The sequence below is a fragment of the Myxine glutinosa genome, chromosome 11 (assembly GCF_964187855.1).
Source record: "Myxine glutinosa chromosome 11, kmMyxGlut1.1, whole genome shotgun sequence".
Classification (NCBI taxonomy): Eukaryota; Metazoa; Chordata; class Myxini; order Myxiniformes; family Myxinidae; genus Myxine; species Myxine glutinosa.
Genome location: NC_136271.1, coordinates 95,842,645 through 95,867,875, shown reverse-complemented (window position 1 = coordinate 95,867,875; position 25,231 = coordinate 95,842,645). Strand labels below are relative to the sequence as shown.

At 50.0% G+C, this 25,231-nt stretch overlaps 1 protein-coding gene across 1 annotated transcript in view; it reads right to left on the bottom strand.

Annotated features, from left to right (window-relative positions):
• Window positions 1-388: 388 nt before the first annotated feature.
• The window catches only part of LOC144894200 (uncharacterized), a 147,864-nt gene continuing 123,021 nt past the window's right edge, over window positions 389-25,231 (bottom strand). Inside the window, exons 10-11 of the mRNA XM_078786297.1 lie at window positions 5,400-5,460; window positions 389-562 (exon numbers count right to left, since the gene is read on the bottom strand). Coding sequence (XP_078642423.1) covers window positions 389-562; window positions 5,400-5,460 — 235 coding nt within the window. The remainder of the gene's footprint in view (window positions 563-5,399; window positions 5,461-25,231) is intronic.

The following is a 25,231-nucleotide window of genomic DNA, read 5'->3' as shown; positions in this document are numbered from 1 at the left end:
AAGCCCCTGGCTGGCACACCTGGTAGCCAAACCTTTGTCCCGTATGGCAATGCACTCATTTAGACACTTAGTTTGGCTCTTTATTGCAACACTAAATAATTCCCTTCCCTGACATGACTTTGGAAGACGAACAGGCAAGGGGGGCCGGCTCGGGGTGCCGCCGCGTGGGCCGCGGCCAGCTTCATCTCCGCTGGGCCCCGCGTAGCACGCTACACGCACGAGTTATGACCATGCTACATGCTACGTGCTATGACCACGCTACGATCCTGTGATTGGTCAGCACGCTAGGCGCGAACCTCCAGCCAACGAGTGCGAGAGGCGCGAAGCTTCAAGGTTCAGTGGAAGTCGCTGGTTGGTAGCACGCCAAGGCTGACGTCACCGCCGGAGGTTATAAGGAGGGCGCGCCGAACTCTGCGCGCAGATTCCTGGCCCTGGCAGTCCCGGTATGATCCCGAGTTGAGTAGCGTCCTGTCCCTGGTTGAGTTGGCTCGCAGTCTTGGCCCTGGTTGAGTAGGCTTGTGAGTAGCAGCGCAAACACTAAGCGCAGTTCGCAGTCCTGTCCCTGGTCGAGTGGAGAGTTACAGCTTCAGCAGCTTTAGTCCCGGCCGGCAGCCCGAGTTGAGTCCGACCCCGAGTTGAGTCCGATCCCGAGTTGAGATGAGTCCGAGCCCGAGTGGAGTTCACTTGCTTCTTGTAACCCTGCGTTGGACTTTCGGTCCTCCACACCCCACCGGGCCTTCACGGTGCTGTGGTGCTGGAGCGAGGGGCCTCTTGGTGTACAGCGGAGATTGAAGACGACAAGACCAGATAAGACCGAGCTCCACATATATTGTTTTTTTTTGTATACAGAATCGAGGCTCGTGAAAGAGCTAACAATTATTTCACAAACGAATCAAACAGACAAACAAAATATATCAAAAGAGGGAGCGGTAGACAAGATGGGGAGAGAAGGGGAAGCACACAAACACAACATTTGAGAGCAGGGACATCGGGAGATGTATGGGAGGGAGAGGGCTTGGGGGGAGAAGGCGTGGGAAGGGGGTGGGTGGGAGAAGTATAAAACACAAGGACACCAAGGACTTCCAGGACAGAAGTTGGTATTTCAAAAAAGTGGATTTGTGGTGAAATTAGCGGGGGTTGAAAAGATCAAGGTTTTGGATGGGGGAAGATAAGAGATGGTGGAGAACAGCTGTTTTAAAGACCTGGAGGGTGGAGTGGGATGGAAGAGAGTGAGGGAGTTTATTCCAGAGGCGGGAAAAAAGAGGAATGAAGGAGTGAAGGTGAGCAGAGAGTCTTGATTTTGGCAGTTTAACCATAAGAGGGTTGCAGGCAGATCTTGTGCGACCTGTCGGAATATTTGGGGGACAGAGCCCAGAGAAAGCTGGGGGGGGGGGGGGGGGCAAGGCCGGACCAACCTGCCTGCGGTGAGTGAGTGAAAGGCCCTTGGAGTTAGCTTCATCGGGGGAGTTTCCAATGATTCTGAACGCTTTGGTTTCAACAGCGTGAAGACGAGCTAGGTGTGAGGCAGGAGCACCAGCCCAGAGGGGAGAGCAGTATTCCATTGAGCTGCGGATGAAAGCCTTGTATGTGGTGAGGAGCTCAGGTGTGCCAAGGAAGGACTTCGCACGACGGAGGATGCCCAGTCAGCGACTGGCTTTGGAGGCCAGATTTGAAATGTGGTTTTCCCAGGAAAGATCATGGCAGATAGTGAGACCCAAAATCTTGAGTGACTTCTGGAGAGGATTATTAAGAAAGTGGATGGGAGGGTTGTCCAGTCGGTCTTTTCGGAGAGACATCGTAAGAGTGTGAGATTTGTCAGGATTGAAAGACATGTTCCACTTGTTTGCCCAGTCTGTGATTTTGTCCAGGACTGCAGAGAGTGAGGAGGCTGCAGACTGCCGATCGGAGGGATGAGGAATGGAGCGACAGAGAGTAGAGTCATCAGCAAAGCGATAGAGAGGATTTTCAAGAGAGTCAGGGAGATCATTGATGAAGACCAGAAAAAGCACAGGGCCCAGAACACTGCCTTGGGGAACTCCAGCCTGAACAGGAAGAGGAGATGAGAGAAACCCATTCAGGGCCACACGTTGACTACGACTAGAGAGGAAGTCCACCAGCCATGCGTGGAGATTTCCATGGATACCAAAGGAGGAGAGTTTGGTGAGCAGAGCGGGGTGCCAGACCGTATCGAAGGCACTTGATATGTCAAGGGAGACTGCTCTAATTTCCTGTTTGGCATTAAAGACCTCCATCCATTGTTGAGAAAGCAGAAGCAGCATGTCCAGAGTGGAGTGTCCAGGTCTGAAACCAAATTGATGATCAGAGATCAAGCCATTGGAGAAGAGGAAAGATTTCATATCCGAAGCAATGATGGATTCCATGACTTTGCTGATAATTGGGAGAAGGCTGATTTGTCTGTAGTTGTAGGATCTGTTTTTGCACCTTTTTTGTGCAAAGCGGTGATGTTGGCTGATTTCCAAGCAGATGGCAGATGTTACATAACAATTACAATTAATTCACAATTACATAACGGACGTGTTATTTTGGTTGTTGTTTTCCCTCGTCTGTATTCGAAGTCGGTGTGTGGGATCCCAATCTAGGATTTAGTACATTTTGTTATCGGCGCGTGCTTTTCCTGTCCTTGCCTTTATTTGTAATAAACCCTTATATTATTTTCCATTCCCTGCTAAACCTGTGTTCGCTTGTGATCATTAATTCCCCGCAGGATCGAAGCTGCCGTCGGCGCGCTCCAGGTAAGCTTTTACCGCAGCTCCCACTTTCCTTCTTCCTCCCGCGCGACCATAGCAAAATCCGTATTGGCCGTCGCTTCAATTAAAGCCGTTTTCGGTCCATCCGCGAGCCTCTAGTATTAACCAGAGGCTACGCACGCCAACTGGTAGTCAGTAGTGGGATTGAACCCTAAAAAAAATTGGTGCCAGAGTGGAGAATTTGAACGCAAAATTTTTCTAGTCCGAGGCGAAAATTTTATATAGTCGATTGGGCGTACGAAGTGCGATATCGCGTCTTCGGGAAATTTAAATTCGGTTTTTGAGATAGAATCCATGCGGGGTAGCGATCTTCTCTCGACGGAGGAGAAGGTGAGCGGTATGGAGGAAGGGAGGATGGAAGATGGGGATATCAGTGGGAGTGAGTCGGAAGTAGTGGGGGTAAGAGGGTAGTGGTGGAGCTTCCCCCGCTGCTATCAAGACGGACCCGATGGATTTCCAGGCCAGCCTTGACAAACTTATGGGGGAAATGAGTGAACAAAGGAGGAGAGAATTTAAAGTCTGGTTAAAAACACCATTGGATGCTGAACTGGCAGCTCAATTCATAAAATTACATTGTGGCGGGCACATGGGGCAATAATTCCGCGCACCAGTGGGTGGCGCGAGCGCCCAGGCGGGGACCGAGCGGCCACACCCGGGGACTAGGCGTGGCCTCGGTACATATATGCGGGCTCGAAGTTCGAGCCCGCCCAGTGCTGCAGTTCGAGCTTTCGTAATAAAGACTCCTTTGGTTTTAACAAACGCGTTGTGGCCTCCCACTTTGGGAAGCAAGTTGTGTGCGCAGCACCACACTTCACTGGTGACCCCGATTGGTTCAGCCGTTGCTGACCACCGAGCATGCCATGGCCAACAACACAGTCGCGGTAAAACTCCCAGAGTTTTGGGAAGCACAGGCCGACGTGTGGTTCGTGCAGGCCGAAGCGCAATTTCAGCTTCGAGGCATAACGGCGGACGAGACCCGTTACTACCACGTGGTCGGCGCCCTCGGGCCCGGCACTGCCGCCCGAGTCGTGTCCATCCTGCGGCACCCGCCGGCCGACCACAAGTACAGGGTGCTCAAACGTCTCCTCATCGCCACGTTCGGCCTCATGGAGATCGAACAGGCGGACCGCCTCCTGGACCTTCCCAAACTCGGCGACACACGACCATCCATGTGGATGGATTATATGCTGTCGCTGCTGGGTGACCAAGCCCCGGATTTCTTATTCCGGGTGCTTTTTCTACGCCAGCTACCTCTACAGGTACGCCTCGCGCTGGCCGGTTCCGAAATAAGGGAACCCCGCGCCCTGGCCGTAGAGGCCGACAAGTTCTTCGCGGCTTGCGACACGCGGTCGAGTTACGGTGCTGCCGTCGTGGATCCCGGGGCAGAGGCTACAGTGTCCCTCTTGGACGCTGCCGCGCCCCGCCCACCACCACCGCCGCCGAGAACACCGCGGCTGCCGCGGCCACCGCCGCCGCAAGCCTGGTGCTATTTCTACGCCAGCTTCGGCCACAAGGCTAAGAAGTGTTGCCCGCCGTGCTCGTTTGACAAGTCAGGAAACGACCGGGCCGGCGCTCTTTAGCGGCCCTGAGCATCGGCCATTCCGGCAGCCTCCTATTAATCACGGACAACTTGTCCGGGCGCCGTTTCCTCTGCGATACAGGAGCGCAGGTAAGCGTCATCCCAGCCTACACATCCGACAAGCGAACCGCGGGCCGGGGCGGCGTGTTGCTTGCCGCCAACGGTACACCCACCCGCACATTCGGGAAACGCTGCCTCTCCCTGCGGTTCAGAGGGCAGAGCTTTCAATGGTTGTTCGTGACCGCCAGCGTGCCAATGGCATTGCTCGGTGCGGACTTCCTATGTGCGCATGGGTTGTTGGTCGACGTGAAGCGCAGACGGCTCGTCCAGGCGCTAATGCTGTAAAGCGCCATGAGGGTCGTTTACTCTGCTTGATGGGGCTATATAAGACTCCTTTATTATTATTATTATTATAATCTAATAAACACATTCCAGTGAAGGCTCTTACATTTCCTTGAATCAGGATTCCCACCGACAATACACCTTTGTGCAAGGAAGGACAGGTGCTCTCACATTCAAGGCTAAATGAGCACGATGACCAGAGCATCACCCACAACAGAGTGCTGATGATCAACCCGAAATAAAATTACGGCAAAACTTCCAGAATTCACAACCAATTTCCACAACTGACGTTTCACTTACGACAGCATCTCGAGAAGCATGATGACAGGTATTTCAACTGACTTGTGATTATTTTATAGCAAAATGTAAATTTGAGTTTTTGTTCCTCTTGGAATCGAGATATCAGAATTTTTCCACCGACTCACCAGTGGATTCAAAGAATTCCTGCTCGAATATCCGACTCTCCAAAATTTTAGCCGAGTCAATGCCTTCATAATTTCAGCAAGATTTATTCGGAAAGCATAAAGTTGCGTGGACCTGTTGATAAATTATAATTGGCCCAGTACACTCAATATTGCTGTGATGACAAATCAAACACACAATGCGAAAATAAGGCCTTGCATTAATGTTCGAGGTTATGTAAAAAATTATCGAAACTGTGATATAAATAAATCCTTGTGACATAGTTATTGGACAACCATTCGACTTACCTGAATAGCCCGAAGCTTGAAAAGAAAGTCAATGAAAACCATGTCAATATCCTCATAGACCCTGGGAACAGACATGTAACAATACATTAGACACAACCAACCACTTGCTGTGATTGTTACCAACAAATTAATATGTATATATATATATATATATATATATATATATATTGTGAGAAACCCCCGGTGAAACCACCTTTGTTCTCACCCAAATGAGTGCCCCGCCCACCACTGACGTAACCTCCTGGAAGCCTCACGCGATTGGGAGGCGAGTCGGGACGTGATTGGTGGAGGGTCAGAGAGCGCGGCCGCCATCTGATGAGACGGACGCAGCTCGGAGGTTCGAGGCCTCGAGGCGAGGGGACTTTCGTTACGCCTCACGACAGCGAGTTGTGCTGATCGTTTATAGTTATGGATTGTACGAGTGAGTGATTCCGGAAGAGAACGAGTGATTCCCGGAGATCGTAGATTGGAACTGTGAGTCCTATATTGCCTGCTTCGTGTTGGAGCTCCTGGCCGACCGTTCCTGGCGGCCTTGTGTGGTATTCCATCCTGGTATCCTTGGAGTCCCGGAGCTCGTCGATTGGAGCCGCGAGGATCTTACCTGCGTCTCGTGGGAGCGTCTGTGGCCGACCGTTCCTGCAGGCTTGTGCAGCCTATTCCATTTGTTACCTTTCAGGGTTTTTGTGATCGAGCCAATAAAGCATCGTGCCTTACCCCTAGAAGGCCGATTAAAACACAATTGTGTTGATTACGTCTCTTTTGTCCACTCCGTGGATTACTTGAAGCCCGGACATTTACGTCCGTATTCCGTGCTGGGATACATTCCCCAGACGGGATCGCGACAAATGGGTTGCTCGTCCTAGGATCATTCAAGTAAGAGCCATTCGATTGAGACGGGAATTCTGCAGTGGACGACATCTTCTGGCATCTGTTCATCGCCTTCTCACCAGCGGACGCCGTCTGGGAGGAACTTTCTCGCCGTAGGACGCTGTCTTGGGCAGAGAAGTGAATAGCCTCGGATCCCTCCAAACAACCGACAAAGAATAAGCGAATAGCCTCGGATCCCTCCAAACAACCGAAAAAAAAAAAAAAAAACGTGAGTATTTGTACGTGGTATTTTTCTCATTGGCAATTTGATGTGCGGGTGATATTGCGTAGTTGTGTCGTATTTCCCCAACAGAGCGTTGTGTTGGAGCGTTGTGTTGAGGTTGTGTTTTGTGCCTGGTCGTATGATAACTCGTAGCCAAGCTATGTCGACCAGGGAAGTGAGAGTTCAACCTGATCATGTTGACAGTCACGTGGGTGGCGAGGTGAGCGACGCAAGCAGCCTTGACCCGGTCACTCAACCCGAGATGTTAGGAAGCGATTCCATCATGACTAAATGCATGCGTTCGCCCTTCTGGACCGGGCTGACTCCGGTTCAACAACTTGACATGTATAACAGGGAGAATGACAGGGCAGAGGCAGAGCGTGCTGCGGCAGCAGAGAGAGAGCATGCGGCAGCAGAGAGAGAGCATGCGGCAGCAGAGAGAGAGCATGCGGCAGCAGAGAGAGAGCGTGAGAGAGAGAGAGAGCGTGCGGCAGCAGCAGAGGGAGAGCGTGCAGCAGCAGAGAGAGAGCATGCGGCAGCAGAGAGAGAGCGTGCGGCAGCAGCAGAGGGAGAGCGTGCGGCAGCAGCGAGAGAGCATGCGGCAGCAGAAGCTGAACGCGTCAGAGAGCATGAGTTGCGAATGTTGACTGAACGACTGCGGGCAGAGGGGTCTGCTGCAAGAGTCCCGGAAACTGTTCATGTTCGTTTGCCGGACTGGACGGGAGACACGAAGCCAGAAGCGTATCTGGAGATGGCGGAGAAGTTGTTGGCTGCCGGTGGCATTGATGAGAGCTTGTGGGTCGGCCATCTTGTGAGCCATCTATCTGAGAAGGCGAGGGAGGTATATGCGAGGATGGCAACCGAGGACGCAAACAAATACAGGGCATTGAAGGCCGAGATTTTGAATGCCTATGCGGTGTCCGCATGTATTTATAGGAGAAATTTTTTCAGCTGGACTCGTGAGTCCAGTCAAACCTATGAGGAACATTCGCGGGCCTTGTTGGAACAGCTGCAGAGATGGTTCAAGGGGAGCAAGGTTGAGTTACCTCAAGCGGTTGCGGAACTCCTGGTGCGTTACCGTATCGATCAACAGCTTCCGCCTGACTTAGCATTGTTTCTTGTCGACAAAGACACGGTTTCCTTGGCAGACTGCGTCAACCTTATTGATAAACATGTTTTGGCGTGCAAAATGCTGCAAGTCACGCAGTCGCTTCGTAAGACGGAGGAGTCTGCGATCAAGACCGCCCCCCGTCTGCCCGGCGGCTGGATCGAGGGGAAGGGTTCTCCGATGACCTCCACTGGGGGCGCTCGCGAGCCGCAGACCAGGGCAGGGCCCTGGTGCGATTTCTGCAAACGCGTGGGGCACGGTGAAAACCGCTGTTTCTCTAATCCCGCCAGTCCGGCCTACCGAGGCAACCCTCCTGTTAAGTCGGAGGGAGATCAGTGGAACTCATCCGCCGGGCCCTCGCACACGACGGTGGCATCGGTGACCGAGGTCACTGCCACCGGGGCTAATTCCATTCATCCACTGCATCAGGAGTATTCAGGGACAGCCTTAGTGGGTGGCCCCGATTCGATGCTGAAGTTTGAGACCAAATACCTTCGGGATACTGGGGCGACACGGTGTGTTCTCCGGGTGGGGGTAGTTCCGGCCTCTCAGATGCGTTATACCGGCGAGTATACCCTCCTTCGGGGCATTGACCGGGTTCTTGGCCGGTACCCCCTTGCCCTCCTCGAGGTCCGGAGTGACATTTTTAAGGGTCCAGTGACCTGTGTGGTAGTACCCTACTACCCTATACCCGGGGTCTCCTTGCTGATTGGCAATGATGCCATAGCCAGGGAGGAGTCATTGACTCTGACCTGTGGGGGGGTCCCTAGAGCCCAGAGTAAACAGGCGGAGAGAGTGGCGGAGTCAGACATATCTTCACTCTGGCCCGAGGAGCCTAGCGCCTCGACTCCAGTTTCCGACGGTGACGTTGCGTCAGCTGAAGTCCACCCGAGCCTCCCGTCAAGCCAACCTCAGGTGCCGTGCTCCTCAGGGACCGCTCCCGCCATGTCGCGATTCAGCAGGAACGCTAATGCTAAGGTATATGTGGGAAACCTGGGCAATGGAGCAGCGAGAGCCGAGCTAGGGAGGGTCTTCGGGCATTACGGACCACTCCGCAACGTATGGGTTGCTCGGAACCCACCTGGATTCGCGGTTGTTGAGTTTGAAGATCCACGAGATGCTGAAGATTCGGTCAGAGGCCTTGATGGAAGGTTAATTTGCGGATCGCGGGTGTGCGTCGAGATGTCGAATGGCATGTCGCGGCGGCCTCGTTTCAGACGCCCTTTGGTCCGCAGGCCGTTCGACCCGAAAGATCGATGTTACCAGTGCGGTGAAAGGGGTCATTACGCATATGACTGTCGTTCTCGACACCGGAGGAGAACCCGCCGCTCTAGGTCTCGGTCCGTTTCCCTCCTGTAACTGTTTCCCCACCTTGAGTTTGGCTCCCTTGTTTCTCTATTGTGCTTTGGGTGAAGTGTAACTCTTGTGGGGTAGATGTTAATGGGGTGTATGGTGTTTAATATTGTGTGTGAAAAAAAACAAAACAAAACTGGTTCATTGTTTACCCTGTTAACGCCTGTTAATTGCCTGTTGCGTTAATAAGTGCGTTATTGTTGCGTTATTGTGTTGCGCCATTGCGTTGCGTTGTATTGTTGCGTTGTTTCGTTATTGTTGTTAACAAGTGTTAGTAATTGTTAATTGCGTTAATTGCCTGTTAGCAATTCCCGCCATCATCTTGCCATGTGATTTGCACCTACTACAAATACTGGTTTTAAAAACGCCGTCTATTCGACGGGGTTTTTACTTAGGGGGGGAGGACTGTGAGAAACCCCCGGTGAAACCACCTTTGTTCTCACCCAAATGAGTGCCCCGCCCACCACTGACGTAACCTCCTGGAAGCCTCACGCGATTGGGAGGCGAGTCGGGACGTGATTGGTGGAGGGTCAGAGAGCGCGGCCGCCATCTGATGAGACGGACGCAGCTCGGAGGTTCGAGGCCTCGAGGCGAGGGGACTTTCGTTACGCCTCACGACAGCGAGTTGTGCTGATCGTTTATAGTTATGGATTGTACGAGTGAGTGATTCCGGAAGAGAACGAGTGATTCCCGGAGATCGTAGATTGGAACTGTGAGTCCTATATTGCCTGCTTCGTGTTGGAGCTCCTGGCCGACCGTTCCTGGCGGCCTTGTGTGGTATTCCATCCTGGTATCCTTGGAGTCCCGGAGCTCGTCGATTGGAGCCGCGAGGATCTTACCTGCGTCTCGTGGGAGCGTCTGTGGCCGACCGTTCCTGCAGGCTTGTGCAGCCTATTCCATTTGTTACCTTTCAGGGTTTTTGTGATCGAGCCAATAAAGCATCGTGCCTTACCCCTAGAAGGCCGATTAAAACACAATTGTGTTGATTACGTCTCTTTTGTCCACTCCGTGGATTACTTGAAGCCCGGACATTTACGTCCGTATTCCGTGCTGGGATACATTCCCCAGACGGGATCGCGACAATATATATATATATATATATATGTGTGTGTGTGTATGTGCGTGTATGCTGTGCGGCTGCTCGGCCATGTGTTCTGTGTTACCTCCCCAAACTCCAGTTACGGTGCCCCTCAGAGTCTCGAGAGGGAACGCGGCAGAAAGATTTGTTATTTTCAGTGTTCCAATAAACCGTCCATAAATAAACGATAAATAAACGTCCCGGTGTGACCCCGGTTTAGAATAGGTACACCGTATCCCTGCGCATCGTAAGAGGCGACCAAGGGTTGGCATCAGGAAGGGCATCCGGCCATAAAAACATTGCCTCAAACAGGGAACCATGATTGTCATGGGGGCCGCAAGGCTAAACCCCGCTCCAGCAGGGAAAATGGCCTTAAAACGATCATATATATATATATATATACATATATATATATATATATATATATATATATATATATATATATATATATATATATATATATATATATATATATATATATCGTGTTCCAATAAACCATGGTAAAACTATACCAATGCAATTGTGCAGGACAAAACAAGTCATTGTATTAACAACTCTCACATACACAAGAATAACATGCTAAAAGTACCATGAAAATATCACTTGCATCAAATGAACAATACATACGATGGATGGTACCATCATTCCCCAATGCTCTCAAAGCAATAAACTTACGATACGCCAAATGTAAGTGGAATGTAACATGAATCCACATGTTGGGTGAAGGTCGAAGTCATGCAGAACGACAAAACGACTGCCCACAAGTTCTCCATCGGATTCATATCCGGGGACATGGCAGGCCACTCCATATGCTCTACACCACGGTCAGCAAGAAAGTGTTGGATCATGCGAGCACGATGAGGCCGTGCGTGCATTGTCATCTTGGAAGACAAAGTTTCCTCGAAAGGCTGCACGAGCAAATGGAAGCAATGTTTCTTCCAGAATGGCCCTGTGCTTGAACTGGTTCAGGTTTCCATTCAGAACAACCAGGTCAGTTTTGCACCCTGCATGAAAAGCAGCCCAAACGGTCACCCCACCACCTCCAGCTTGGACTCTTGGCACTATACAATCTTTGTTGTAGGCTTCATGCACTTGTCTGCGCACTCGGACGCGGCGATCTTGACGATAAACCAGAAATCTAGACTCGTCACTGAGGATCACGTGATTCCAGTGTCCTGGCTGCCATTGACGGTGCTCTCTGGCCCACTGCAATCGGCGCTGGTGGTGTTGTCTGGTCAGGCGTGGCTTTCTCAGGGGATGCCTGGCACGATAGCCTGCTTGAACCAGTCGTTGGTTGACTAGCCTTCTGGATACAGGCACATTTGTCAGTTGCTGCCACTCAGCCCAAAGCCGATTAGCTGACTTGGTATGGCCATTGCGGACTAACCGGTGCAGCTGGTGATCATCCCTCCTTGTGGTTCTGCGGGGACGTCCTGGCCTCGGTATTGGAGTAGGGACACCCCTCTGAGCATTTTGTTTCAGGATCTTTGACACCTGACCTTGAGTGATGCCATACTGCCGAGCAATAGCACGCTGTTTCATGCCGTGATTTTGTAAAGCCACCACTACATGACAAACACTCAAACAGCATTGTCGAGTTGACGGACCATCTCCAGAGGAAGCGGCAATAACTTTTGGAGACGTGCAGCAGTTGTTTTCCACTAATACAGAACGCAACAACCCTTATATACCCGATTGTGAAGCCAATCGTCAAATGTGCCTGTCCTTACATTTTGTCACGCCACCTGTGATATAATCCTGTTGTTGACTTCTTGCTGCGACACAGTGACATGGTTCTTTAAAAAAATAAATCACCAAAGTGTAAAAGAAACTCACCAGATTGATATACTGAGGTAAGAAAGTAAACCCAAGTCAAGAAAAAAAAAATTCCATATTAAATGCCAAGTCTGTGTGTGTATATATATATATATATATATATTGTTGCGAATATGGAATTTGGCCTCCATATCCGCTTGTAAATATTCCCCTATTTTCTCCAATACTCCCCAACTTTCCCCAATCCCCCATTCCCTAGTCCCATTGCATGTAAATAACACTCAGTAGAGCCGACCTTCCCCTTATTCCCCCATTAAATGTCGTGCCCAGGTCCACCGCACCACACGTAGACCACTTTCGGACATCTTCCTAGTTATTCTTAGTCTATGTCAGTTAAGGCCTCGTTTCCATTAATTATGACTCTTCGTTGCACCAGAATGTGATTATATGGCATCAGTAGTGAGTTTAGGACCTTTCCCATACCTCCTTCCATCTTCTTCCCCAACAATTACAACAACAACAGAGGAGATGGCGGCGGAGCGGGGGAGGATGCGTCCTCACACCGGCTCGATTAGCGCCATTGACCACGCGCTCCACGGGGTTACCACGGAGGGGCTGGCTGTCAGCTCCTCCTCAAGGGCGGAGCCTGGTAACCCCCCGCACCCAATCAGAAGGGCGGACCGATTCCATCTGGGGCGGCGCTAGCGAGCCGAGGGCGTGTCACTCCCCGCCGGATATACGCGGCCACGCGCCGGATGTGACGGAGATGCGCCCCGAGCTGGAAAAAGAAGGACCTGCGAGGCTGAGAGAGAAAGGCCCGCCTGTGAAAGAACGTCCCCTCCGAGCGCTGTGAAACCTCCCGCATCTCTGGACCGGACCGGGTCGATTCTAACCTTTGAGCACAGGTGCACCTGGAGCCATCGCTACCCGCCTGTCCTTTCCATCAACCCCCGTGTGAGTCAGCCGTTGTCCCGTTTGCCTGTCGTCTGTTGGGGAATAATATAAGATTGTGTCTAAGTGCTTGTCTTTCTATGTTGTACCTCTCGTCCCTGTAATCTGACCTTCCGCACGAATATAATCTCCTCCGGAGGTCTTGAGAACCGTATCCCTGGTGTCGTCATTTTATAACCCAGCCGTGTGTCTTCTTTTCCTTATTGAGCCAGCGTGGCGCGGCTTCGTCAACGTCGAGTATAATTAATCGGTAACTTGTGCAGACGTGGTCATACCAAAACCGCTCGGTAAACTAACATCTAAGCCACGTCTGTAACAATTGGTTGTCAGGAGTTGGATTCGAACCTGGGACTAAATTTATTTAGCCCAAATTTTGGACACCAATTGTGTTAGTACGGTAACAATTGGTGTCGAGGAGTGAGATTCGGACCCGGGACTAAATTAGTTAGGCCCAAATTTTGGGAGGGAAAATCGAGCCGGAGCGCGTACGGCGCTCGACCAAATCGATCCGGAGCGCGGTCCCGCGGTTACTGCGCTCGACGAAATTATAACGGCGAAATTTCGAATTTGTGTTACGAAACTCGAATTTTGAAAGTCGCGCCATGGCGGATCAAGACGGCTGGGGTCCGGTAGGGGAGAGTGAAGCAGGGTCGGTCCAGGACCAAATTGAGGGACATGAGGGACATGAGGAGAGCGAAACAGCGAGGGTAGCAGGCACGCAAAATGGCGCCTCGCAAGAGCGCGCGGTAGCCGAGCCCGCTGTATCAACGGGCTTTAACATGCAGCCGATTGACATACAGGCCCTCATTGCGCAGCTACAGGCAGCTGTACAGATGAGTATGGGGAGCCAAATTGAGCGATTGGGTGAGCGGTTGGGGAACCGGATGGATGCTCAGAGTGAGCAAATGGGGGTAATGAGGGACGAAGCGAGGGGTACCAGTGAGGGGTTAGACAATAATTTTGAGGAGTTAGACAAGAAATTTGGGAAGTTAGACAATAATTTTGAGGAGTTAGACAAGAAATTTGGGAAGTTAGACAATAATTTTGAGGGGTTAGACAACGGGATAAAAGAAGTGAAAAATGGGTTAATGGGGGTAGAAAACAGAATGGCCGCTCAAGAGAATCAAATGGAAGGGATGCAAAAAGGGTTAGAGGGGTTAGAAAACAGTATGGAAGGCAAATTGAGGGACATGAGGGACCAAGCGGAAAGGGAAGTTAAACAAATGGGGCAGCAGATAGAGGGGGTCAGAATGGGGGTAGAAACCAAACTGGATGCTCACAGGGAGGAAATGGAGCAGATGAGGGTGGCATCTGGGCAGGAGATGCAAGTGATGGGAGAAGAGATCAGAAGAGGAGTGAGTGAGGAGGTCGGAGGAGTGCGCGAGGAGGTGAGGCACTGTAAGGAGCACATGGAGAAGGAGGTGAGAAAGGGGACTGTAAAGTTACAAGGGGGCATAGAGGACCTGACGCAGGAGGTGGAGCAGCTGACGGTGGGACAGACGGAGTTAGTGGAGCAGGTTCAAAGGAACACTGCGGTATTAGGAGGTTTAAAAGCGACACAAAACGACATAAAAAACGACTTGATAGCGACAAAGAGGGAATGTCAGATGGTACGTGAGGGACTGACAACGAGGTTGGACGAGGTGATAGAGGTAATGGAGACGAAGGACCGGCAGGTGAGGACGCACCTGGAAACGGTCAAGGTAGCCTTAGAGGATGAGCTTGAGGAGACGTACCGGGGAATAAAAGAGGTGAAGCACAAATTAGAAGAAGTGGAAGAAGGGATGAGCGAAATTAAGAAGCGACGGAGAGGGGATAACAAAGAGATAAAAGAGGAGATAAAAGAATTGGTCCAAAGTCTGTGTTTGGATCGTGATGTGCTCGTTAACCGGATGAGGGATTCGCAGGTGATGGAGGAGAAGCGAAGAGGAAGAGGACCCGGTGTAAGTGGTGACCAATATGGTCGTGCGTTTGATGCGCCAGGTGATTTAAGAAGCTTGGGGGTCGAGATAGACCCGGGTGTTCGTGAGAGGCCGTTGGTGAAGTGTGCGACAGGTCTGGTGTGCGAAAGAGGAGGTGTGCGAGAAAGTCCGACTCTGGGGTGTGTGAGGAAAAAGTGCGTGCCAAGGAGTGAGGGTGCTGGCGAGAGTGAGTCGGTCGTAGCGCGTGTGCGAGGGAGCACATGGGAACGTGGTGTGGTGAGTGTTGCAGAGGGTGTGACGGGAGAGTGTGCGCGAGAAAGGTGTGTGACGGACAGGTGCACGAGGAAAGAGTGCGCTGTCAAGAGTAAGGGTGAGTGCGCTGTCAAGAGTGGTGGTGAGAGTATTGAGAGTGACAAGGAGAGTGAGTTAGTTGTGACAGGTGAGCGAGGATGTACACCTGGGATGGAAGGATGCACACCTGGAATGGTAGAGCGTGAGTGGGAATGCACGCTGGAGTTGGTGGTGAGGCACGTGGTTGGGTGTGTGAATGAGGGCACACCTGTGATTGTCACAGAGGAGGTGACCGAGGAGGGGGCGCGAAGCGGTGTATTGGTGAGGTGTGCGAGCAACGAATGTGTGCCAAAGTGTTCGGTGGTCAGGTGTGTGACCAAGGCTGTGAGTGGAATGGGTGTACCTGGGTGTGTAAGGAAAGGTACGAGGAGCATGGGCACGGCTGGATGTGTGAGCAAGGAACGGGCTGCGGGGTGTAAGCGTCCAGGTGAAGCATCGACGTTACACGGGTTAGAGGTTAGAGCGACTTTTAGCCGAAGCAGGCCCTCGGTGCGTGCCGGGCCTCGCTTTGAACGGCCGCGTCCAGGCTCCACTAGGCGGAGCTGGCAGCCCGATAGAAAGGGTCGTCATGGCGACCACTTTTTGGTGAGACGTGCTGGCAGGTCGAGATCGGGGCATTGGATGGCTCCGTGCCGAGATGGTGCGTGGGATCTCGGCCCGGGTAAACCTCCTTCCCTGCACCGAATGCGGGACGCATCCAGCCGCTGGCACAAAACAACCAGCATCCATTGCTTGGCTTTACGAAGCCGGGCTTTGGACAGGGATTGGCGCACCGAGAGGTATTAGTGAGTCGACTGGGTGATGAGGTTAGTGTATTGGACCCAAAATTAGAGAAAAACAAAATTTGATGATTGGCAAGGGATTGGCAGTAGTGATTGGCAGATGATGGGTAGTGATTGGCAAATTTTTGATTTGTTGAAATTTGATGTGCAAAATTGGTAGTGAGAGACCCCCGATGTGGTGGGATGGCATCCCTGCCACCCTTCCCATGTGGGGGCAAAGGAGCACTAGATTATGGGGTGTATGGCAGTGAAAACTAGCCCGGGTGGGTTAGGTTATATTGATAGGGCCCTAGAAGATGACAGTAGGTAACGTTAAGTTTAGTTAGTGACTGATACCTGTAGTGGGGACGCAGGTAGTTTAGTGTGGATGATAATGACGAGGGAGCGCAATAGTTTAAAGGGACGACTGGGAAGCGCAAGTTTCAGAAGGGAGTAGTTAGCTGAGATGATGCCGTGTTTGTGAGAATTGAACAGGTGTGATTGCACAGGTGTGCAACTGGACAGGTGTGTGGAGCAGTGTATGAGTAGTGAGTGTTGTGGATCAGCGCGAATGCGCTTGGGGAGAGAAGGGTGCCGGTGGCACCAGGTGTGAGAGCACAGGTGTGCAAGTACAGGTGTGTGGAGAAAGTTGGAGTAAGAGGTACGGAGTGGTGTGCATGGTGCGAAGGTGTGGATGGGGGAAGAGTGGACCCCCATCACGGATACCTGGGGCGGGTAGTGTAAGTGTTAGGTAGAGGGTGCAGGTAAATTGTGGTTGGATATTGGCATCTGTGGTGCGGTTGCAGAATGGTGTTGTGAATGGGTGCATTAGTGTTGTGGAAATGGCTGGGCGTGTAGCCTGTTAGTGTGTGTAGTTGGTTGAGCACTCCACCACTGTGAGGATGTCGGCCAGGTGAGGCCGCAGGTGGGCTCTGGGAGCCGGTAGAGTTGTGGATGGGGCCCGAGGATCCGGAGGACGGACCCGGGTAGCCCAGTGCCAGAGAGGGCACCGAGTGGGGAGAGTGCCAGAGGGCCTTCCCCAGGTAGTTAGGTTAGGGCAAGGAGCAGGTAAGCTCGGAGGCAACTGCAGTGGTGGAGGTGTGCAGGTGGGTAGACCCACTGGGAGAGGTACACGCCACAGCCCAGAAATTGTGCGAGGGCACCGGGAGATGAATCGGGGGAGTGAGACCCCAAATTGAAGCGCACCACAGTTTGGCCAATGGGAATTGGTTTTTAGAACCCATAGTGTAAGGGGGCCAATGGTTTGGCCGGAGAAAGACCCCGGGTAGTGTAAAGTTGTTAAAGTCATTTAGGAAATAGTTAGGATTGAAGAACCTGTCGCACCATACGCAGCCACTTACCTGAGGTGATGATGATGACTCCACACCTGTGTTTTCTTTGTTTTGTTGCAGGAAATGAGATTGTGAGGATTTGTGAGACGCATCACGACGTGGATGAGACATTGGGGTGATTCCATCTCTCCTCCCTAGGAGGGACTGATGATGAATTGGTAATGGCAAATTTTGATGTGCAGTTGGAGATGGCAAATTTTGATGAGAGTTGAAAATGGCAAATTTGATTGGTTAGGAGGGAGAGAAGACGAATTTGGTTTATGGGAGGAACGGGGAAGACAGTAGGGATGTTTGTTGATTTGTAAAGTAGATGTTTATGGGTAGTGTTGTGTTTTGTGGATACAGTAAGGGGTAAGGGAGGGGCCATGTAGGTTACCTGGTGGGGGGGGGGGGGGCGTACGATAGGAACGTACCTGTCTCACCTGGTTCCCATGTGCCCCCAGTGTGCATCACCTTACATTGCGTGCACTTTTGCGCCCTTACCACCTTACTCACTTGTCTGCTTCTTTTGTCTCCCACCTCCGAGGATCTGGCTTTGGGGTAGAGAGAGAGGAGAGAGAGGTGCTGGCTACGCAGTTGTGGGCCTGCACTTTCGCTGTTCGCTGCCTGGATCGGTACACCATATGGACCGCAATGTTTGTGGCCACCCACAATGGACCGCAGTTCGTTTGCGGCCAAGCACCACCCGGGATGGACCTATGGGTCAACGTGGCACCTATGCCATACAGGTGAACCACTGTTAATTAACACCACTGAAGGCCACACGAAGAGCAAGAGACACCTGCAGGGTTAGGGGTTGTCGAATTTATTTTTATTCCAATGAACAATGGTGACTGCACTGATTGGTGGTGGGGTGGTGCTTTTGATGCTCGGAAAGGGTGCTCTGCACGTTATTAAAGGCCGTCGGCCACAGAGCACTCGTGGGTTGGTGTATCGATGCTGGCAAGCGCGCTCTCTCTATGCATAACATCTGCATGTGTTTCCTCCAAAAACAGGTCCTGGATCGTAGTGTAAATAGCAGCGTAGTCTTGTAAATAATGCTCCCTACCGGCTGTATGTTTAGTTTGCGAATTCTTTCCGGATTCGGTTATCCTGTGGGTGTGTTTCTGTGAGGAGAAGGGTTGCAACGTCGCAGGGGGACATATTTACTCATTCGTGAATATCTGTAAAACTGTCGCACTCAGGGTAGAGTTAATAGTAGAGGGAACTACATTGCGTGCCACACTAAAGTAGGTAAAAATTTATCGGGTCGGGACGCCCCGAGGGTAGAGAAGGGTGCAATGTTGCGAATATGGAATTTGGCCTCCATATCCGCTTGTAAATATTCCCCTATTTTCTCCAATACTCCCCAACTTTCCCCAATCCCCCATTCCCTAGTCCCATTGCATGTAAATAACACTCAGTAGAGCCGACCTTCCCTTATTCCCCCCATTAAATGTCGTGCCCAGGTCCACCGCACCACACGTAGACCACTTTCGGACATCTTCCTAGTTATTCTTAGTCTATGTCAGTTAAGGCCTCGTTTCCATTAATTATGACTCTTCGTTGCACCAGAATGTGATTATATGGCATCAGTAGTGAGTTTAGGACCTTTCCCATACCTCCTTCCATCTTCTTCCCCAACAATTACAACAACAACAGAGGAGATGGCGGCGGAGCGGGGGAGGATGCGTCCTCACACCGGCTCGATTAGCGCCATTGACCACGCGCTCCACGGGGTTACCACGGAGGGGCTGGCTGTCAGCTCCTCCTCAAGGGCGGAGCCTGGTAACCCCCCGCACCCAATCAGAAGGGCGGACCGATTCCATCTGGGGCGGCGCTAGCGAGCCGAGGGCGTGTCACTCCCCGCCGGATATACGCGGCCACGCGCCGGATGTGACGGAGATGCGCCCCGAGCTGGAAAAAGAAGGACCTGCGAGGCTGAGAGAGAAAGGCCCGCCTGTGAAAGAACGTCCCCTCTGAGCGCTGTGAAACCTCCCGCATCTCTGGACCGGACCGGGTCGATTCTAACCTTTGAGCACAGGTGCACCTGGAGCCATCGCTACCCGCCTGTCCTTTCCATCAACCCCCGTGTGAGTCAGCCGTTGTCCCGTTTGCCTGTCGTCTGTTGGGGAATAATATAAGATTGTGTCTAAGTGCTTGTCTTTCTATGTTGTACCTCTCGTCCCTGTAATCTGACCTTCCGCACGAATATAATCTCCTCCGGAGGTCTTGAGAACCGTATCCCTGGTGTCGTCATTTTATAACCCAGCCGTGTGTCTTCTTTTCCTTATTGAGCCAGCGTGGCGCGGCTTCGTCAACGTCGAGTATAATTAATCGGTAACTTGTGCAGACGTGGTCATACCAAAACCGCTCGGTAAACTAACATCTAAGCCACGTCTGTAACAATATATATATATATATATATATATATATATATATATATATATATATATATATATATATATATATATATATGTATAAAACATATATATATTGTTGCGGATCCGGGGGTCGGCGCTCCCCTCACCAAGGGGGGGTTAGTCCCCTTGTCTTTTAAACTGGCCGATCCCCCAGTCCTGGATTTGTATGCTGTATACCAGGTGTTTACCACAAAGACCGTTTCCCAAAGTCTTCCACAGTCTTTGGGTCGTTTACACAGTCTTAAATATCACGCCCAGGACAATAGACAGACTTACATGAAAGGGGAATAGCAGGAAGGAAGAGAAGGTCCAGGCAGATGGCAGGGGAGGAAGAGAAACCAAATTTGGTTGGTGCTTTGTGGTATACAGCCAATTTACAATTTGTGGTAAACTTTGGTAAACACCAGGTGGGAAGTACTACCACCGGCGTTAAGCGAGGAGATAACTCCCACCCGGGCCGCAGCGTTAATGGATACGCCGAGTGAAGCGAGCTGCGACTCGGTCCGTTATCAATAGACTAACCCCGATTAAAGCGGTTCCGAATCGTGCCACAGGTACTCAATGGGGAGAAAAGACGAAAGCGATCGAATAGAGGAAACCAAAAGGTAAGGAAGAACAAATATGATTTATTACTATACTGTAGGGTGTATTACTATACGTAGGGTGAGGAGCAGGTAAGCTCGGGAGGCAACTGCGGTGGCGCAGGTGCGCAGGTAAGTTGACCTGCTCGGGGAGCCACACGACCCAGCCCTGAAATTGTGCAAGGGCACAGGAAGTAGAATCGGGGGAGTGAGACCCCAAATTGGTGAGCGCCGCAACAATATATATATATATACATACATACATACCCATATATATACATACATACATACATACATACATACTCATATACAGTCACGTGAAAAAGTAAGTACACCCCATGTAAAGTTTTAACTTTTTCAACATATTTCAACATACAGCTATTTGATCTTCATTTCAACAATATTGACAGATAAAGGTGATATAATATAACAAATATCATGAAACATTTACATTTTGTAGTCCATTGTATAATTTAAATAAACATAAATGCAAATTTTGCATGTGGAAAAAGTAAGTACATCCCGACATTTATCACTACTTCAAATACCGAAAATTAGAATCAGGTGCACCAGCTCATGTGCAAATGATTAGAACATCGTTAGAGAGGATCTTGAAGGAACCAGTCTTATTTAAACCTCAGACATTTAGTTTGGTTTGCTCTTTGTTGTTGAAGTGTGCAGCGTCACCATGCCAAGATCAAAAGAGCTCTCTGAGGCCTTCAGAAAGAAGGTTATAGATGCCTACGAGGCTGGGAAGGGATTTAAAAAGATCTCCAAACAATTTGAAATCAATCATTCGACTGTCCGGAAGATCATCTACAAGTGGAGAAGATTCCAAACAACTGCCAAATTGTTCAGGCCAGGCCGCCCCAGCAAGTTCAGCCCAAGAGCAGACCGCAAGATGCTGAAAGACGTCTCAAAGAACCCCATAATGTCATCACGGGACGTACAGGTAGCTCTTGCCACTGTTGATGTCAAAGTGCACGAGTGTACCATTAGAAAGAGGCTGCACAAATTTGATCTACATGGGAGGTGTGCCAGGAGGAAACCTTTGCTGTCCAGAAAGAACATCAGGGCAAGACTAAAGTGTGCCAATGAACACCTAGGTAAAGACCAGCACTTCTGGAACAATGTGCTCTGGACAGATGAGTCAAAGGTAGAGCTATTTGGCCACAGTACCAGAAGACATGTTTGGTGAAAACCAAAGACAGCATTTGACCACAAGAACCTGATACCAACTGCAAAGCATGGTGGTGGAAATATTATGGTTTGGGGCAGCTTTGCTGCATCAGCGCCTGGGCAGCTCACCATCATAGAATCCACTATGAATTCTTCATTGTACCAGAGGGTGCTTGAGGGTAATGTGAGGCCATCTGTCGGAGAGTTGAAGCTCAACCGAAGGTGGACCTTGCAGCATGACAATGACCCTAAACATACCAGTAAATCCACCAAGGAATGGCTGAAAAGAAAGAAATGGAGGGTTCTGGAATGGCCAAGTCAAAGCCCGGATCTAAATCCCATCGAGATGTTGTGGGGGGATTTGAAACGAGCTGTGCATGCCAGAAACCCCTCAAACATTGCACAGCTGAAATAATTCTGCATGTAGGAGTGCGCAAAAATTTCTCCCAGTCGATGTCAGAGAGTGGTAGACAGTTATAAGAAACACCTACTTGAGGTTGTTTCTGCCAAAGGGGGCAATACCACCTATTGGAGCCAAGGGTGCACTCACTTTTTCCACATGCGAAATTTGCATTTATGTTTATTTAAATTATACAATGGACTACAAAATGTAAATGTTTCATGATATTTGTTGTGGTATATCACCTTAATCTCTCAATATTGTTGAAATGAAGATCAATTAGCTGGATGTTGAAATATGTTGAAAAAGTCAAAACTTTACATGGGGTGTACTTACTTTTTCACGTAACTGTATATACATATATATATACATGCATACACATACACATATATATATATATATTATAAACATACATCCATACAATACATATATATATATATATATGTATATATATATATATATATATATATATATATTTATTTATATATATATATATATTTATATATATATATTTATATATATATATATATATATATATATATATATATATATATATATATATATATATATATATATATAAAAATATATATATATATATATATATATCTATATATATTGTAACGATTTTGAGAAGTATAACGGGTTTTGAGAAGTGTAACGGGTTTTGAGGAGTGTAACAATTTTGGAGGAAGGGTAACGGATGTGAAGAGTATGGTTTTGGTATGGTAACATCATGGTAATGTAAATAATGGTCGCAGCCGTCCTCCTAATTAATTTCATAGAACATACACGCAGGTCACGATATATCTTTTAAATAGTGTATTTCCTTATTCCATGTAGGCTAAGTATGTGTTTTCCACTAGATTGACTTTGCATTGTATCAAACAAAATAAGCGTAGGCCCTTCCAATTTCCCCAAAACCTCCCTTCCAATTGCCTTCCGCATTTTGGCTGGTTTTCTTCAAACCACCATTGGCCACGAGGTAAGGTTGGAGAAGAAAGGCGTGTCTCCACCTCGTCAGAAGAGGGCAGGAGTGAACCGGCCCTAACAGCCAATCAACACCGCGGTGAGTGACCCGGTAGGCGTGCCCTCGGAGCCGGCGGCTTAATTCCGCCGGAGGTGATAAAAGCGACTGCAAGGGACTGCTTGAGTCCAGATGAGAGATGAGCTGGAACCTGGAGAGGAGCAACGAGGCTGCACCAAAGAGAGGCGGTGAGATGCGAAACGCTCCAAGCAAAAGAGGAGAGGTACTCGGCAAGGAGACCAGCTTTGGAGAGACGCGCTGAAAGGAGGGAGACGGCCCCGCCCCAAGAAGAGGAGCAGGTGTGCCGAACCAGCGCGTGGCGTCTCCCGCAGTGGATACGCGACGGAGGGTTTCCCGCCAAAACCGCGAGGAATTGCGACCGGCGGCCTCCCGACCTTGCCTCCATCTCAAGCCTTACCTGCCTGAACCACCCCTGTGTAAGTGTGAACGTCCTGTCCTGCTCGTTGTCTTGGGGCTAAGTCAAAACGAATAGTGTAAGTTAAGGATTCGCTGTGTCACTGTTTCTTCCATCCTTTGCTTGTGTGTGTATAATAAATCTGTTCTTCCTCCGTATTCTTCTTCTTCTTTTTCATTCTCTTGCGATCGCTTTAGAGATTTCCCGATTGAATATCCGTGGGGCGATCTGGTCAACGTCGGGTGAAATCGGGTTTTAATCGGGGAGTAACTGTTCGGACGCGGTTAAATACACCACCGCTCGGTCAATATAACATCTAAAAGCCGCGTCTGTAACAATTGGTAGTCAGGAGATGGGATTCGAACCTGGGACTAAATTTATTTAGCCCAAATTTTGGAACACCAATTGTGTTATTACCGTAACAATTGGTGTCGGGGAGTGAGATCGACCCGGAGCGCGCTGCACGCGCTCAAAATTATAAAGCGGACGAAATTGTGTTTTATAAAACCCGAATTTTTAGATCGCGCCATGGACAATCAAGGCGATCGGATGTCGGTGGGGGAGATAGACGGGTTAGGGGTAACCCAGGAACCAGGGGAAATGTATGTGGAAGAAAGGGAGGAGGAAAATGGCAATGTGGTTGCGGGAATTTCAGGTGCACAAAATGGCGCTCTAGCGCACGTGATTACAGCGGCGCCACATTTAGCCACGCCCATGGTCGCGGTAGTCGAACCGGAGATGCCAATGGATTTGAACCTTTTTTTTATACAAATGAAGGCCCTTATGGCCCAGAATAGCGAGAAAATGAGGGAGGAAGCAAGGGCTGATAGTGCGAAAATGGAAAGCAGAATGATGGGGGTAATGAGGGACGAAGCAAGGGCTCAGAGTGAGCAAATGGGGGTAATGAGGGACGAAGCGAGGGGTACCAGTGAGGGGTTAGACAATAATTTTAAGGAGTTAGACAAGAAATTTGAGGGATTAGACAATGGGATAGAAGGGGTGAAAAATGGGTTAATGGGGGTAGAAAACAGAATGGCCGCTCAAGAGAATCAGTTAGAGGGGGTGAAAAATGGGTTAATGGGGTTAGAAAATAGGATGGAGGACAAATTGCGGGAAATGGGGGAACAATCCGCCCGGGAAATCGAACAGATGGGGAACCGGATGGAGGAAATACGAAGAGGGATGAGTGAGGAGGTCTCGGGGCTACGCGAGGAGGTAAAGCGAGGCGAAAAGCGTATCGAGAAAGAGGTGAGAAATAATACGGTAAAGTTACAGGGGGGAATAGAAGATCTGACGAAAGGAGTAGAACAGCTGACGGTGGGACAAAAAGAACTAGCGGACCAAGTGGAAAAGAACACTGCAATCATCGGGGGTTTAAAAGCGACACAAAAGGACATTAAAAATGAATTAATAGCGACACAAAAGGAATGTCAAATGGTACATGAGGGATTGACGAAGAGGTTGGAAGAGGTGACAGAAGTAATGGAGACGAAGGACCGGGAGGTAAGGACGCACATAGAAACGGTTAAAGTAGCAATGGAGGAAGAAATCGAGGGGGCGCACCGGGAGCTGAAAGAGGTAAAGGAAAAATTAGAGGAGGTGGAAGAAGGGGTGAGTGAAATTAAGAAGAGACGGAGGGAAACTAAAAGGGAGATAAAGGAGGAAGTCATGGAATATGTACAAGGTCTGTGTTCAAATCATGATGAAGTGCTCACTAACCAAATAAAAAGTTTGCAGGTGGCAGAGGAGGTGCGGAGACGAAGTACGGAGGTGAGTGGCAATGTATATGATGTGAGGAAAGCTTCAGTCGGCTTGGGGATTGGTTTGGATCCGGGTGTTCGTGAAAGGCCGTTGGTGAAGTGTGTGACAGGTCAGGTGTGCGAAAAAAGAGGTGTGCGAGAATGTCCGACCATGGGGTGTGTGAGGAAAAAGTGCACGCCGAGGAGTGAGTGTGCCGTCAGGAGTGAGCCGGTCGAAGCGCGTGTGCGAGGGGGTACATGGAAGCGCGGTGTGGTGAGTGTTACAGAGGATGTAACGAGAAAGTGTACGTCTGTGGTGAGTGTTACGGAGGAAGTAACGAGAGAGTGTA